Genomic DNA, 15,251 nt, shown 5'->3' on the forward strand with positions numbered 1-15,251 from the left:
CAGTAGAATGCTCACCTTTGGTAGTGACACACTGTGTGGATAAGTACTGTAGGCAAGTTTGTGCCCAGTGATGTCTATACCAGTATGACCTTGTCCATGAACCCTCTGTATCCAGGAGGTTCAATAACTACCTTCTCCTTGCACTGAGCCAGTGGTCAATGCAAGGTGTCTGTCTTTTCTTACTAGAACCTTGCATGTATTTGCATTCTAGTGCTGGATCAAATGTACTGACATTGGAGCCATTGGGAATTTTTTTAAAATTTTTTTTAAATTCCCAATGAGGAAGACTTGTACAGTCTAAAGTCTATTCAAATTTATCTTTTGTATCTGAACTATATTGTGCTTGCATTTCCCATAGTGAACTTCTATATGTAGTCCTTCACAAACTCTGTGAAGGTCAGCTTGTCCTTACCTGTCTGAAAAGTAACTACAATAGCATGAATTTAATTCTTTGGAATTTTCGGAGCACCTTGATTATTGGCCATGTGTCTGACTTTATTTCTTTTTGTTTGAAGCCACTACAGGGAGTGGCTGTCCAAGAACCAGCGTGGAAGAGGGAAGTTCTCTGGCATGCACACCTGCCCGCACTCTGCAAGTCCTGCAGCTCTCTGGACAGGCAGGCCTTGTACAGGAGGGTCATTCCATGTAAGGAAAAAATCTTCAAACTATTGCGACAACTTCACTGCAGTAGTGCATTTCCATTGCTCCCTTTTATTCAAGGATTTGTGCTTAATTTTAAGCAATCACTGTGTTAATTTTGCACCATGAGGGGGGAGCATGGCTGTATTTGGCAATGAAATGAACTAAAGGTGCCCATGCGGTCTGTGGCTGTTGTTAGTCTTTTGCTAGTGAACATCTGACCTTTTTCATGAGGAGAGTCTGACTGCGAGAAGCTGGAGCTTGATAAGGGGAGAACTTAATGCATTGAGGTATGGTCTTCATTTCCATATTGCCTTTTCTTGGTCTACAGTGTCTCTTCAGGCCTAGTTATTCCTCCTCCTGTTGCCTCTGGACCCAGTGCCCTTGTGCCCAGCAGTCCTACTGAGCAGGAGCAAGGGAAAGGTAAAATTTTCTGCATACTGTCTGTGGTTTGTGTTTCAGTGCTCTGTGGTGTAGTCTGAGCTTGCAGCCTTTTCAAAACTTGCTAAAATTATATTTAAAGAGTGAAGCAGGATTGAGAACACTGAAGGCAGTAGGTGAAGGAGATCTGTATCTGTGACTCTGTTGCCTATAATTTTTATATTCTCTATCTGTTGATATTTCCTGTATAGTTACCACAATAAAATTAGTACTGTTGGCTAAAGATGGGAATATTTTGTGTGGGATACAGATTGCTGCTTGCAGTTGTCCTCCTTTCTTAGGGGCTAGCCATTCTTGCTGCAGGGAGATACTTGCAGATACTGTTAGAGCAGTATGCAGGACAGATAAGGACTGCATCATAATGGTTATCTTACCTTAACATAGATTACTTTCACAATATTTTAAAAAGCTTTCATATGCTATATGTGTGAATTGTAGAACCTCATGCCAAAAGAGAAATCATTCCGTATGTTCCATAGCTTAAAAATTTTCTCGAAGCCCCTGTTCACCATCAGGGATAAGATACCCTGATATGCTGCAGACTTCTAGTATGATACAAAATCAACTATTCTTTTCCATGAGATTCCTGTCACAGAGTGTGAAATACTGTTAGAGTGGATATTTTGTTAGCTGAGGTCTGAATTTAGTTGCATTTTAATAAAGTAGCAAATGGAAAAAACCTTCAACTGCTTTTTATGAATTTCAGATACCTTTTTCTAGTTGTATAAGTTCTAGATCTATAGCATAACAGTCATATGAATTTGTAACAAAACACTTGCTTTCCCCCTTTGAATATAAGAATATGGATGTTATTGTTGATTAATGCCCCCTGCCCCAAAAGAGTTCCCCTGGAGAGATTTTACAAAGTTGAACATGCCACTGAAGACAAATCTTTTAATAGTATGTTGGAAATTGTAGGTCCAGTGCAAGAATTTGGTTATCACATCTTTTCTGCTCTTTATAACTAGATGAACAGATGGATGTATCTATCGCTGCAGAAGGAAGAGAACTGATGCAAAAGCAGAGAGGAGATACACTGGTGGAGATGGCTATCCCATATATCCCTCCACAACCCCTTGTCCAGCCACAGGCTTCAACTCCAGTGTCCCAGAGTGCCCCAACCTTCTTTCCAGGATCCTTACCTATACCATCACAACCAGAGTTTTCTCATGTAAGAGTTTGTGTAGATATCTTTCCTGAGGTTTTTGTATGGCTGATGCAGAAGGTGTATTTGAGTCAACCTCTGTGCTGCTGTGCTGAGTTTCCCTACTAAACTGGTTTTTACAAACTTCCCTGTTCCCACCAGTTACAGTTATATGTTGATTGTAGCAGTTTTTCGTGCAGAGAAAATGCTGGACAGCTTAAGAGGGCATAGTGAACTTTAGAACATGGAAGTTGTTATCTTAGACTATGCTAGAAACCTTTTTTGTTGCTTTTTTTTCTTCTAAAGGTGGAAGGCTGTTGCTTTCTTATGCTGAACTGGGCATCCTGCATCCCAAACTGCATCATAAATTAGACTTTATCAGGCTAGACCTTTAGCATCATTTGTCATGGAGAAAGGGAAACTGTTTTGTAATAGGCATTTGTATTCTCCTACAAGGCTAGAATTCATTTACTGAATTTTGCAAGTTGCTTATTCTTAATTATTGTTTCCTATGTGCTTTTTGATTCTGGAAATTATAACTGTTCAAAGGGATTTAGCAGACAATTAGTAATTTTGTAGCTTGATATTACAAATTTCATCAACTGAAGACAGAAAATAAAGGTTGGAGCAGAATTTTTTCTTAGCTGAAAGCAGCATTCATGTTAATAGATATAGCAGAGGATCTATCCAGAACACTTGTTTGTTTGACTAAAAATAGCTACTAAGTTGCCATACTTGCCCTGTATTTTTTGACTTTGTAGAGAGAAGTGTATGAAGGATTGTGTCTGATTTTGCCACAGACATTCTAAATAGTAATGTGTGGTGATAATTTTTCTCAGCAAAACCAGGACAATTGTGACTTGTAAATGGGTGAAAAAAAAGTTTTGTATTTTTGTTTGTTTGGGTGGGTTTTTTTTTATTTTTAGTTTTGTGCTGAGCTTGCTCTGCTCCATCATCCAGTGTAATGTCTTAGGAAAAATAAACAGTTCTACTTGGAATGCCCTAGTACTCTATGTCCCACTTTTTTCATTTTAGGATATCTTTGTTCCAACTCAGAGTCCAGAGAAGAAGCATGAAGGAGAAGAAAAACCTGCTGCTTTAACTCCTTTATGTTTACCAGGAGATCTCTCTGGACCCACGGATGCGTTGTCGAAGATGTCTACAGTTGACTCTGCGTCACAGCCCTCTGAGTCTTGTAAGCTGATGCTTTCTGCAAGTATATGTAGCCAGCCCACGAATACAGACATCAGTTCAGGTTCTCTGAACACAGGCCAAGACAGTGAAACCACACAGCTAGAGAGGATTTCTGAATGCAGTGCCTCAGACTTGAGACTCCGTTCTGTGGAGAATAACAAAATAAAACTGGAAGTGAATGCAGGTGATCAAGCACACTCTGAAAACTGTGAAAAAGCCAAAATGGAGGATGTACAGGCTGCAGGAGTGCCTGTGGGACAGTTTATTAGTGCAGGTGTTGAAGGAGACAGGTCATTAGCCCCTACAGCTCATTGGGAGATTGAGGGTGTTTCTGGAAATCAGGCGGCTGCAGATCAATCTGGTCTGTCTGAGAGTTTGTCAGATGCTCAGGGTAGAGAAGTACAGTCTGAGAATTTTCCATTGGAAGAGACTTCTGAACCTGAGGCAGTTCCTGAAACTCAGTGTGAAGAACAAGAAGAAAAACTGCAAGTAAAGGAGAAACAAACAAATGAAGATGGGTCTCTTGTTAATACAGTGCTTTCTCAGAGGTTTATTCTTGATAGGGAGGGACAGTGTCACAATGATATGAAAGTGGAATTTGCTGATGATTCTTGTAAAAAGTGGTTTGATCAGGCCCAGGACTTAGAAAAGATTGATGAGCCAAAGAACCTGGATGAACTGTCTTGTAAGGCTGTTGCAGAAAGCATGCCAAAGCTTAGTAAAGTTTTAGCTAAGCCTTCTGTAGGAGAGTTATTGGAGCAACACAACAATTTGTGTCCTAAGTTAAAGAGTGACGTTCCATCGGAAGTGGCATGTGCCAAAAACCGTCCAGGTTGTTCAGAATTGGAACAGGTAATGATAATAAGCCATCAGTCACCACTTCAAGAGAGAGGCGTTGAAACACAGGCAGTTCAGCATGAGAATCAGGTGCCAGGGAATATGGAGGATACTGTTACGCTGAGGAATCTGGAGCAAGAAGAGCAGATACAGCCACAGGAGAAGGCGACTGCTAAATCCCCGAGTCCTTCCAGTGGTAAGTGAATTTAGGTTAGTAGTTCACGGGTATCTATTTTTTATAATGTCAGAGACAGCTGTATACAATCCTCAGTGTTTTCAAGGGGCACTGATAACTGGGTGCAGTCTGTCTTAAGAGCAGCACTGCAACTTACTGTGTTACATGCAGAACATGCCCTTGCTGTTTACCCCTGTCCCACGCTAGTGCAGGACAGGAATGATGAAGTAATTCTTGTTCCTAAGACTTAATTGTTTTATAGTAGAAATGCAGAGCAACCTTAAGAACTCTGAGTGTTGTGATCCTGGCAAAGTTTAGGGGTTTTTGTAACTTCTGCCCCACTCAAGAAGCAGCAACAGCAACATCCTTGAAAGGAGTAAGGATGTCTGGTAATCTGTACTTTCCCTCTTGTAGTCTCTCTTTTTTTTCATTCTCAGAGAAGAATTTTCTTTGTGGAGGTGTACAGAGCAACTCTGGCCTGGAAACTAATACAACTGATTTATCTTCAGTTGCTTGCAAGATGTGACTCAACAGGAGTTATAAGTCATTGAAATCCCTTTAATTGCTATATGTAGTTATACAAGACGTGGGATGCTATGCCTGCGTGTTGTGGAGCTTTGGCCTCTTAGGTGGCTTCATTTTAAAACACAGTTCTGTAGTCCTTAAATGAGAATGAATGAAAAAACTTGATTTTAGTGTCAGAAAATGTGTTTCCCCTCTAGAAAGTCTGTTAGGGAAGGAGAAAGATTATCAGACCTCAAATCTTCCTTAACTTTAAGTTTAATGATGAAGTTTTAGCTACAATGTTCTTAATTTATTATATTAATTGTATTATTATTTTTAATTTTGTTTAACTGAAAGAAGGAAAAAAACTTTATTATATAGAAAATGTATACATGCAATTTGAACGCATCACACATGGTTGGGTTTACTTTTCAAAGAAAACTGTAAACCACTGTTTGGAGAAAATGAACTCAGAAATTAATGCTGGTTGTTGTGTTTTGTGCATTTGTGTTACACTAAAGGGATGATCAGTGTTAGGAGAGAGTTTAGGCTTTTGAGATGTTCTGCCTGCTGCCTTCAGACTCATGAAACGCATGGTGGAAAAGTACGTTGAGCAGTATTTGTTCTCACCATCACTCAGTCCTTAAAGCATGCAGAGCTTCTGAGCATCCCTCTTAAAGCAGCTTTATTCTCATAGTGATTATTTTCATAATAAATAGGAGTCTAATCCCTTCTCAACAGATTATGAAGCATAAATCAATAAACACAAACTTTGGGTGAAGTGTTACTGGGGGTAGTCCTTGCTCCTTCATCTGGGTCACTGATGAGTAAGTCGAACAAGGCCGAATCCTGCACTGACCCGTGGGGACACTGCTGGCTGCAGGCCTCCAGTTAGACAGTGCTGCTGATCACAGGCTTCTTGAGCTCTTCCAGTCAGCCAGTTCTCAATCCACCCTGTCATCCATTCATCCAACCCACACTTCCTGAGCTTACCTATGAGGATGTTCCAGGAGTCAAAAACCTTGCTGAAGTCAATACAGACACTGCACTGCTTCCTCCTCATCTACCCAGCCAGTTATTCCATCACCGAAGGCAGCTGTTGCCTATCACTACCAGAGTGGTCAAGCCCCTTGGTCAGTCCATGCTGACTACTCCTCATAACCACCTCCATGTGCTTAGAGGTGACACCTGAGAGGACTTGTTTCATCATCATTCCCTGGATGGAAGTGAAATGGACTGGCCTGTAGTTTGCTGGACCTTCCTTCTTGCCCTTTTTTTTTAAATGGAGATCTACTCTAGGCCATGATCTGACAGGCATTCATAAGCTTTTTGTGAGAAAGGGTGATTGGTCTTTGATATGTGAGTACCATTGCATTACAAGGTCCCTACCCACTGCAACAACACACTGAAATTCTTGGGTTGTCTTCAGGATGCTACAGTTTCTGAACTGTATCTTTAAAGCTTGTGGTAGCCAGGCAGGTGATGGTTTTCAGAGTTCTCAAATGGATGATAGACTTCTTGCTGATTGAGCATTTTTCTGTGAGAGGGTTATGAAACTTACTTCTATATGCTCTTGAAAGTTTGATAATAAATGGCATGGGATGAGGCAAAAAGAAGGAGCATTTTACTACGTTTTTGGTTTATTTAAATCCTGCAAGATCCACACATGTACCAGGGTGTGGTTTCTCAGAGGAGATAAGCCACCTCAGCCATCATTCTTTCTAAATTTTAGGTTATCAATTCAGGCATCACATAGCTCTGCCAATTCATTTCTGTCCTAACCTTCATTTCTGTTTTTGGCCTCATCTCCCTTTCCTGTGCAAAATCCTGAGCATTTCTGAAGCCAGGCTGCGTTCTGTGAAAGTCCTATTCGTGTCAGGATATTTAGTCTCCCTTTTGCCTGGCACCTGGGAACACCTGCGTCAAGTGGACTACAGCCCAGCTTTTCACTGAGGGAGATTTTCCACACAAAATATGAGGAAGATCAGTTAGAGCAGCTGTCCTGAAACCAGTAACTGTTCAGGGGGGTTTTTTACAGCACCAATGTTATACTTTTCCCTGTTTTCACAGTGCAGTGGACCTGTGCTTTTGGTATTTGAACTGAAGTACTCCCCTGAAGTTACTAATCCTCCTGCTTGTGTCTTTTAGGAACCCCATTTCATTTTACTTTGCCAAAGGAGGTTGATGTCATTCAGCCCTTGACCAGCATAACACCACCTTTTAGTGGCCAGCTTAAAATGGGACCCAGAAGTCACAGCACACCAATTGGTGAGTTTGGCCTGAATGGCTCTGTTCTGCAGTGAAAGCTTGGAAGCTTTTGATTCTTGGTGCAGGATCTGATGGGACAACTCAAACCTACCTTGGCAAAAGAACATTGCTGCTTTGCGGTTCTGTGAGGATGGCTCATCCCTTCCCCAGTTACCTTGCCATGTGTTCTCATGGGTCTCTAGTGAAGGTGTTTTCTCCCTGAGTACAGGGCAGCATGGAGCATGTCTTCCTTGCACTCACTGCGTTCTGTATTTGGCTTCATTAAAGAATGTAAAAAAACCTTCTGAGTAGTGACAGCACTTAGACTAAAAGAAGATTGCTCCCATCTTTTAGCTGGACTTTCTCTGCTAAGCTCACAGAAATGACACCCTGCCTAGTGCTGGATGAAAGCAAGTGTGTTCTGATTGGGTAATAATAAAACATTCTATCACAAGCTAAAGATGATACCTATGCTATAGAATTTTTGTGCTTCCTGTCTCTAGAAAGGAATTTCCACTACTGCACTGTTCCATTACTAATAATGCATGCAGTGAAGCATCTTCAAATATGAACTAGGACCTGAACCCCAGCAGTATGAATGACAGTACAGCTACTTGTTTTTCTTGGTTTTGTTTTCCCGTTTTCAGTGGATGATAGCTGCCCAGACAGCACTATAGCAACCAGTGATGTTACAGCAGAGGGCACCATGGGGACCAACAATGTCACTGTGGAAAGTGCAGTGGTATCAGCAGATGTGTCAGAAGTGTGTGGAAAGGGAGAGGCGGGTGTGCTTCCAGAGTCGGATGCAAAACTTTCTCTGCGAATGAACCTTGTTACCCCTGTGAACGACGGGAGTGAGGAGTCCTTGCCATTCAGTTTGGAAAGTAAGAGGATGAAACCTGATACGTACGGGTCCTGCTGGATCTCAGCCCTAACTCAAAACCTCTCCCTGGCATTCCCCAACACAGTCTCTGAGTCTGTAATTTTTCTCATTTTTCTTTTTGGGCAGTGTCACTTAAATTTGTTTCTGTTTCTGCAATGCTCTAAGCAAGGATGGAGTTGAGAGGAGAGGCCTCTGTTGTGAGGAAAGGTATTTCCAGAAGACTAAAAATTGTGATGTATAGTGGCAACATCACAGGACAGGAAGTGGAGCTTGATTGTATTGGGAGGAAAAAGATTATTTTTTATATATATGTATGTATGTATAAAAGGTATAATCATAGAATGGGTCAGAAGGGACCTTAAAGACCATCTAGTCCCAGCTGCCTGCCATGGGCAGGACACCTTCCACTAGACCAGGTTGCTCCAAGCTCCATCCAACCTGGCCTTGGACACTCACAGGGATGGGACAGCCACAGCTTCTCTGCCCAACCTGTGCCAGGGCCTGCCCACCCTCACAGGGAAGAATTCCTTTCTAGCATCTAACCTAAATCTCTTGCCTTTTGGTTTAAAACTGTTTCCCCTTGTCCTATCACTATGTGCCTGCATAAAAAGTCTCTCCCTCTTTTTTATAAGCTGCTTTTTAAGTACTGAAAGGCCACAGTGAGTTTCCCCAAAGACTTCTCTTCTCCAGGCTGAACAACCCCAACTCTCAGCCTGTCTCTGTAGGTGACTCCGAGGTGCTCAAGCCCTCTGATTATCTTTGTGGCTTCTTCTGAACTCATTCATAATCTGGACAAAAAAAAAGTTTGACAGTATTTTAGTCAGAACAGTGACATTCAGTCTATTAGTCAAAAACCTGTGGAAACTTCGGTCTGTTCTGAGAATTTGGATGGGGAAGCCTGGGCACCCTATGTCCAGTGTTACTCAGCCTCTCTTCACTGAATGAGGGGAGCTAGGAGGGGTCAGAAGAGTCTTTTTTGTATGATGCCAGTATCATCCTTCCCTCCTTTCTTGTTTCAGAGCCTGTAGCCAGTGACAGGAAAGATGGATCTGCTGCTGTGACTACTGCCAGGTAACTGGGCTTCTTGGTGTGCAGAGTTAATACAAAGGTCTGGGTAGATCTTGTTTCCACACCTTACCAGCAGGAGGGAAAAAATCAGGAGATGCAGAAGCAAGGAATGCTCTTAGCAGTAGCCACGACATGAAACTCTTTAGCTCTTGCAGCAGGTTTTAATTACATAGGCAAGGTGGGAACCCCACCTGCTTGTTCATTACAGGCTTTGTGCTTCTTAATATGTCAGCATTTTGTCTCCTGATTTTAGTTAAGGCCAGAAATTCATATCTTGTGCAGTCTGCCTTATCCACCTCTTAAATTTCAAATATATGGTTTTCTGCTTTCTTTCCTAGTTGTGCCATTTTCTGCAAAGAATCTCTGAGAAGTTCTACAAGAGTATTATCTTTTTGATATGAAGCTGATAAAAACATGAGTTCACAGATATACAGAAATCACAGTTTAATGTGTTGACCAAAACATAAGTTACTCCCTTGGTATTTTGTATGTATCTATCTTATCTCATGTTTAATGCCTAGCATTTCTTGATTTTAGCTTTTGGGAAGTATCGTTTGTAAGTACTGATAGGAACCTGAATAGGAAAACAGTGGCCTGTAGTCATCTGAGTGAAGCATAGTGGTTTGAAGTAGGTAGAAAACTTGTGAATAAACTCAGTATCTCTAGTCACAGGGTTGCATGCTGAATGGTAATCATGCCTCAATGCTGAGGATGGGTGATAGTCACTTCTCACTGTTTGAGGATGGTTGAACTAGGTATAGTTGAACATGAACTCTCAGAGACTGCTTTCATTCCCGTATTTTTGGGGTGGTGTCAATTTCCTGAGAAGTCAGCCATAAATGGTCTGTGTCCCCTATTGGGTACTAGAGGTAGCAGATGCTCAGACTCCTGATGGTGCTGCAGTTTCCCACACTATTTTCTGGAAAAGTTAAATTGCTCTTGGCTGTTAGTGTGTCTGCAGAAATGCTTATGCAATTGCAGCTTGTTTCTTGACGTTTGAGACAAGACAATCTGACTCATTCTGTGGCTGTGTAGGTCAACAAGCTCAGCAGCAGCTGTTGCTTTCCTAAGGGTCTAGAGACTTGTTTTGCTGTATAAGGGATTTTCTCCCTGATGCTTTTTTGTTTGTTTGTTTGTTTTAAATCTGCACTGCTAGTTCCCAGAAAGCATCATCTGTGTTTAGTCGTGTCTGTGAAGTTCGTCGGGAGGATGAGGCCAGAGGTCATGGTCTTTCCACTTCTCCATTTAGGTAACTCCTCACAGTCTTTGCCTGCCAGTCCTGGGTGGATTTATATGCACATGTGCATTTTCTGCATCAAAGAAATTGCACTAAGGCATTGTCCTTGTGTGACTTAAAATATTGGGGACAAGGGGGTAAGTATACTACATACTGTATGTTTGTATCTCACCTGGCAGTCAGACTGAGCAGCAGTGTGATTCCAGACAACCGATATGCTTCGGTAAAATCTGGGGTTTGAGAGAATTGAGATCATACTTAAGACTGTTTAAATATCTTTTCTTTCTCCTCTTCCAAGATCTTCTGACCAACTTAGTTTGCTTTTGTTTCTGCTATTGTCTCTCTTCCAAGTTCATCAATTTTTGCTGTCTTTGCTTGGAAAAAGACTGTACGGGTGCCTGTGTTAGGGTGACAGGGATGTTTCCTGGAAGATTAGGAGTAGAAATCTGCTTCTTTAGTGTTTTTCATTCTGTCTTTTGATTGGGCAATAAGGTCTTGGTCTGCATGGAAAGATTAACCTATGTTTCAAGAGCATGGAACAGTTACACTGAAAACCATAATGAACAGGGAGTTCCAGTGCTGGATGAGGCCCAGGCAGAAGGGAAGACACTCATTCCTCAAAGTACCTGAGGGAAGCCAAATATGGACTTCTAGTAGGGCTCAGTATAGAGTCCCATCTAGTGCATAGTAAAACTTTTGGCAGAGCAGACAAATTTTAATTAAAACATTAGACAGCAGTTGTGTTTATGCTGCTGGGTCTTCTTGATAGATGTGATTACCAATTTCAAGGCAATCAAGTGCTGGAGCAGCCTGTAGTAGCTTGAAGATGGCATGTTTCTGGAAGCAAGTTGCATAGTTGGTGCCTGATATGCAGAGTATAGATTGCTGTGTTAGTATTTGAAAAAGCGTCTAGTTCTGCACAGTGGCAGACATACTTTTTGCTACCACGTGTATCACTTGAGAAGTGCTGGAAGGTTTTTTTATAATTTGAGACTCACTGAGTTCTGAGCAATTGTAAGATGCAATTGAATGACTGCCAGGGTGGGTTTCTTTTAATATTGCTTTCACTTGAGTGGCCGCATATTGGTTGTCTTGTTTTCGTAATGAGTAATTTTGATTTGTGTGTAACTGGTTTGTAGGGGCAATCTGTTCATTTTTCCTGGCACACAAGAAGATGCTGAATTACGTACAAATCCCAGTGACTGGCAGTACCAGCAACACAAAGCAGATGACAGTGGTGGACAGATCCTAATTCCTCAGAGGATACAGCAAGACTACTGTCAACAATCTTCGGGTGCAGAGAATGTAGAGTCTATGGAGACCAATGTCATGAGCACACAGGCAGAAGGGAGAATAATACAGAGTAAACAAAGTAAACCTGTTAAAACTGATCAAAGTCATGAGAAATGGGAAAACACCAAGAATAAAGGGATCCAGACTTCAGCAGACTGTCTTTTTACCCTAACAACTGTTACAACTTCAACACAGACATCAGAAGAAATGTGTAGACGGGTGGAAATTGGAACCAGTATGTCTGGGCAAAGACCTGGGCATCAAGATGTGGATGTCCAAACGGATGAGAGTGGGGAAAAGCTTGTGAACACCTCTGGAGACAATATGGACTCTTTGCACAGTCAGGTGGGATGAAGGCTGCCTGTATTTAGTTCTATTGCTTTAGGACACTAAAGTACCCCTTCAGCCACTAAATTCATTCTCTTTTGGAAAAAGCCAAAGGACCGCTTTAAAATTTTAGTGTTGAGCAAGCTCTCCTGAATCAACCGAGGTAGCAATACTCACTGAGCACCATAAGTTTGGGAAGTAAATGTCTCCATATTTATTTTCTAGAAAAGTATGACAGGTTTTGATTGGTTGGCTCATTGGTTTTGTTTGGGTTCACGTTTTTTTGAGTGCAGATATAGTTAACAATGTAAAAAGTTTTTCACTTTTTATTGACTGGAGATGGGAGTTGCATGAAGTTTTGAATGGAGGGTCTGATGTCTTCTGTTTTGCACCAACCAACTTCTGATAGCTTGTTCTAATGACGTTCCATCTTATATCAATGGGTAAACACACAAGGGGAGACCTCCAGAGAAACATTCTAACAAGATGACTAACTTTGAATTAGTATTTCAGAAAGTATTGCAGACTCAAGAAAAAACACAGTGCATCCTGTGGCAAATAGGAGACTAACAGGGCCAAAAAAATGCAGTGCAGCACTGGTATGATATGATGGTATGATTGGTCTGAGAGTCCATTGAATGAAAGAGTATGAGAAGCCATGCTAAAAAAGTTTGCTATTTCCATCTTGGACTGCTGTGTTTTCCCTTCCTCTACTTGTCAGCAAGTCAGCAAAATGTACTCAGTTCTCCTTTGTTTGGGATCTTTTGTGTCATTGCATCTAATTTGTAATAAGATGCTGCAAGATTCCCTACCCCAGTATTTAAAGATGGTATGAAGAAACTGTACTGCAGAGATAGCTCTACCCAGAAATAATTTACTTTTTGTTGTGATCTGTTTTGTTTTTACTGTGTCCTCTTTATTACAGGGAGAGGAGGAGTTTAACCTTCTTCACCCACCCAAGGGCCGGATTCAGCGGCGCCACGTGCGGACCATTCGAGAAGTGCGCACCGTTGTTACCCGTGTCATAACAGATGTTTACTACATCAATGGTGCAGAGGTGGAACGAAAAGTTGTTGAGGTAAATTTCTGGTTTTGGGACTAAATGGAACAATACATTGGCTGAAAACCAGAAGGAATTAGAATGAATTACAGCTGCCTAAAAGGAGTTGAATGAACAAGTCTGCGTGCTGTGATGACAAAGCTTTCTTCATGAGCAGACGTGCAGACCATTTAGCTCATGGCAAAAGCTGTGTATTTGATGCTGGTGTATTTCGTGCCTCCTGCTGTGTTCTGTAGACACACTGATTTTTCTTCCCAAAGACCTGAACAAAAAAATGTGCATCCAACTGTTTTAGAAGTCTTGGAGTTTTGTCAGAATAGAGATATTTCAGAATGGGTAGAAATTCTGTTGGTAAGAAAAAAATCACTTCTGCCTGTAAAATTGAACTGTGTAAGATAGTTTAGCCTATTTTCACAGCTCAGTGTCATTTTTAACTAGTCTTTTGAGTCCTGTGGACCAGATTCTATACGAGGTCTACAAAAATCAACTTAAAACTAAGACATAAACTAGCCTATTTTTAATACACTTGTGTTGTAGTGTGTCCATTCATTAATCAGAAAATCTTTAGAGAATCACAAAAGATACCTGAAAAATGCTGATTTGATGTGCACAGTAATCACATCAGCCTACTAGCTATAAAATGTTACTGCTATTCTGCTGTAAAGGTAAATAACAGTCTTGTGCTGTGTAGTCACAATGAGTAATGACACAAAAGGATAAATTAGTTCAGTGCAAGGCTTACACTTTTACACCTGGTACTACACACGAAATCGCTTATTGTAACATTAAAAGGGAGAATTGTTTCCTGAAATGTACTTACATAGGTTGTGTAATCACAATTATATAACCATTTCCATTTTAGCTACCAACATTTGATATCACTGTTTTGTGATATTTGTATCTGTAAAGCTTTAACGGCTCCAAATGACAAGCTGTTGAAAATTATCTTGGATTTCAGTAAAGGTTTTGATACTGTCTCTCACAGGATCCTTTTGGACAAAATGTCCAGCCCACAGCTGGATAAACACATCATGTGGTGGGTGAGCAGTTGGCTCATGGGTCAAGCACAGAAGGTGACAGTGACTGGGGTGACATCAGGATGGTGACCTGTCCCTAGTTTGGTTCCACTGGGCCCCGTTTTGGGCCTTGTGCTCTTCAACATCTTTATCAGTGGCCCTGATGCAGGACTGGAAGGGACACTGAGCAAGTTTGCAGATGACAAAAAACTCTGAGGAGCTGTTGACTCCTTTGCAGGCAGGGAGGCCCCACAGAGAGATTTCAGCAGATGAGAGGGCTGGACAATCACCACCCATATGAAATTTAACAAGGGAAAAGTGACGGATTCTGCCGCTGGGATGGGGCAACCCTGGATGTACGGACAGACTGGGAATGAGAGGCCAGAGAGCAGTGCTGGGAAAGGGCCCTGGGGCTCCTGGTTGGTGGCCAGTTGGACATGAGTCAGCAGCGCCTTGGCAGCCAGGAGGGCCAGCCCTATCCTGGGGGAGCATCAGGCCCAGAATCGCCAGCTGGTGAGGGAGGGGATTGTCCCGCTCTGCTCTGCACTGGGGTGGCCTCACCTGCAATATCGGGTCAGTTTTGGGCACGACAGTGTAAGAAAGATATTAAGAGAGTGTTCAGAGGAAGGCAACAAACATGGCATGGTAAAGGGCCTTAAGGGGAAGCCATGTGAGGAGTGGCTGAGGGCACTTGGTCTGTTCATCTGGAGAAGAGGAGACTGTGGGGAGACCTCATTACAACTTTCTCATGAGAGGAAGAGGAGAGGCCGGCTCTGATTTCTTCTCTGTGAAAAGACCAGTGACAGGATCTCAGGGAATTACCTGAAGTTGTTTCAGGGGTGGTTTAAGTTGGATATTAGAAAGAGGTTCTTTCCCCAGAGGGTTGTTGGGCACTGAAAGGGCTCCCCAGGGCAGTGGGCACAGCACCAAAGCTGACAGAATTCAAGAAGTGTTTGGATGATACTCTGGGGCACACGGTGTAACTCTTGGGTATGGTCCTGTGCAGGGCCAGGAGTTGGACTCAATGATCCCTGTGGGTCCATTCCAACTTCACATACTCTGTGATTCCATGAGCAACCAAAAGCTTCTAGTGTCTCATGTATCTGTTGCACTCTCACCCTCTGGAAGTGTGGGAATTTTTCAAAACCAGTCAAATCTGTTGTGTAGTTAGGGAAACTTTCCTACC

General features: G+C 42.0%; 1 protein-coding gene across 4 annotated transcripts in view; it reads left to right on the forward strand.

The window, feature by feature from the left end:
- TP53BP1 (tumor protein p53 binding protein 1) overlaps positions 1 to 15,251 on the forward strand; it is a 31,674-nt gene that overhangs the window by 8,369 nt on the left and 8,054 nt on the right. For 3 of the 4 annotated variants that reach the window (XM_071568941.1, XM_071568939.1, XM_071568940.1), the window contains exons 8-17: positions 516 to 645; positions 971 to 1,062; positions 2,049 to 2,251; positions 3,260 to 4,451; positions 7,083 to 7,202; positions 7,829 to 8,065; positions 9,084 to 9,135; positions 10,289 to 10,381; positions 11,509 to 12,007; positions 12,915 to 13,067. In XM_071568941.1, the coding sequence (XP_071425042.1) occupies positions 516 to 645; positions 971 to 1,062; positions 2,049 to 2,251; positions 3,260 to 4,451; positions 7,083 to 7,202; positions 7,829 to 8,065; positions 9,084 to 9,135; positions 10,289 to 10,381; positions 11,509 to 12,007; positions 12,915 to 13,067 (2,771 nt within the window). Of the gene's footprint in view, positions 1 to 515; positions 646 to 970; positions 1,063 to 2,048; positions 2,252 to 3,259; positions 4,452 to 7,082; positions 7,203 to 7,828; positions 8,066 to 9,083; positions 9,136 to 10,288; positions 10,382 to 11,508; positions 12,008 to 12,914; positions 13,068 to 15,251 lie in introns of those variants that run through there. The other variant, XM_071568942.1, reaches the window with a different exon arrangement.

The sequence above is a fragment of the Pithys albifrons genome, chromosome 13 (assembly GCF_047495875.1).
Source record: "Pithys albifrons albifrons isolate INPA30051 chromosome 13, PitAlb_v1, whole genome shotgun sequence".
Lineage (NCBI taxonomy): Eukaryota > Metazoa > Chordata > Aves > Passeriformes > Thamnophilidae > Pithys > Pithys albifrons.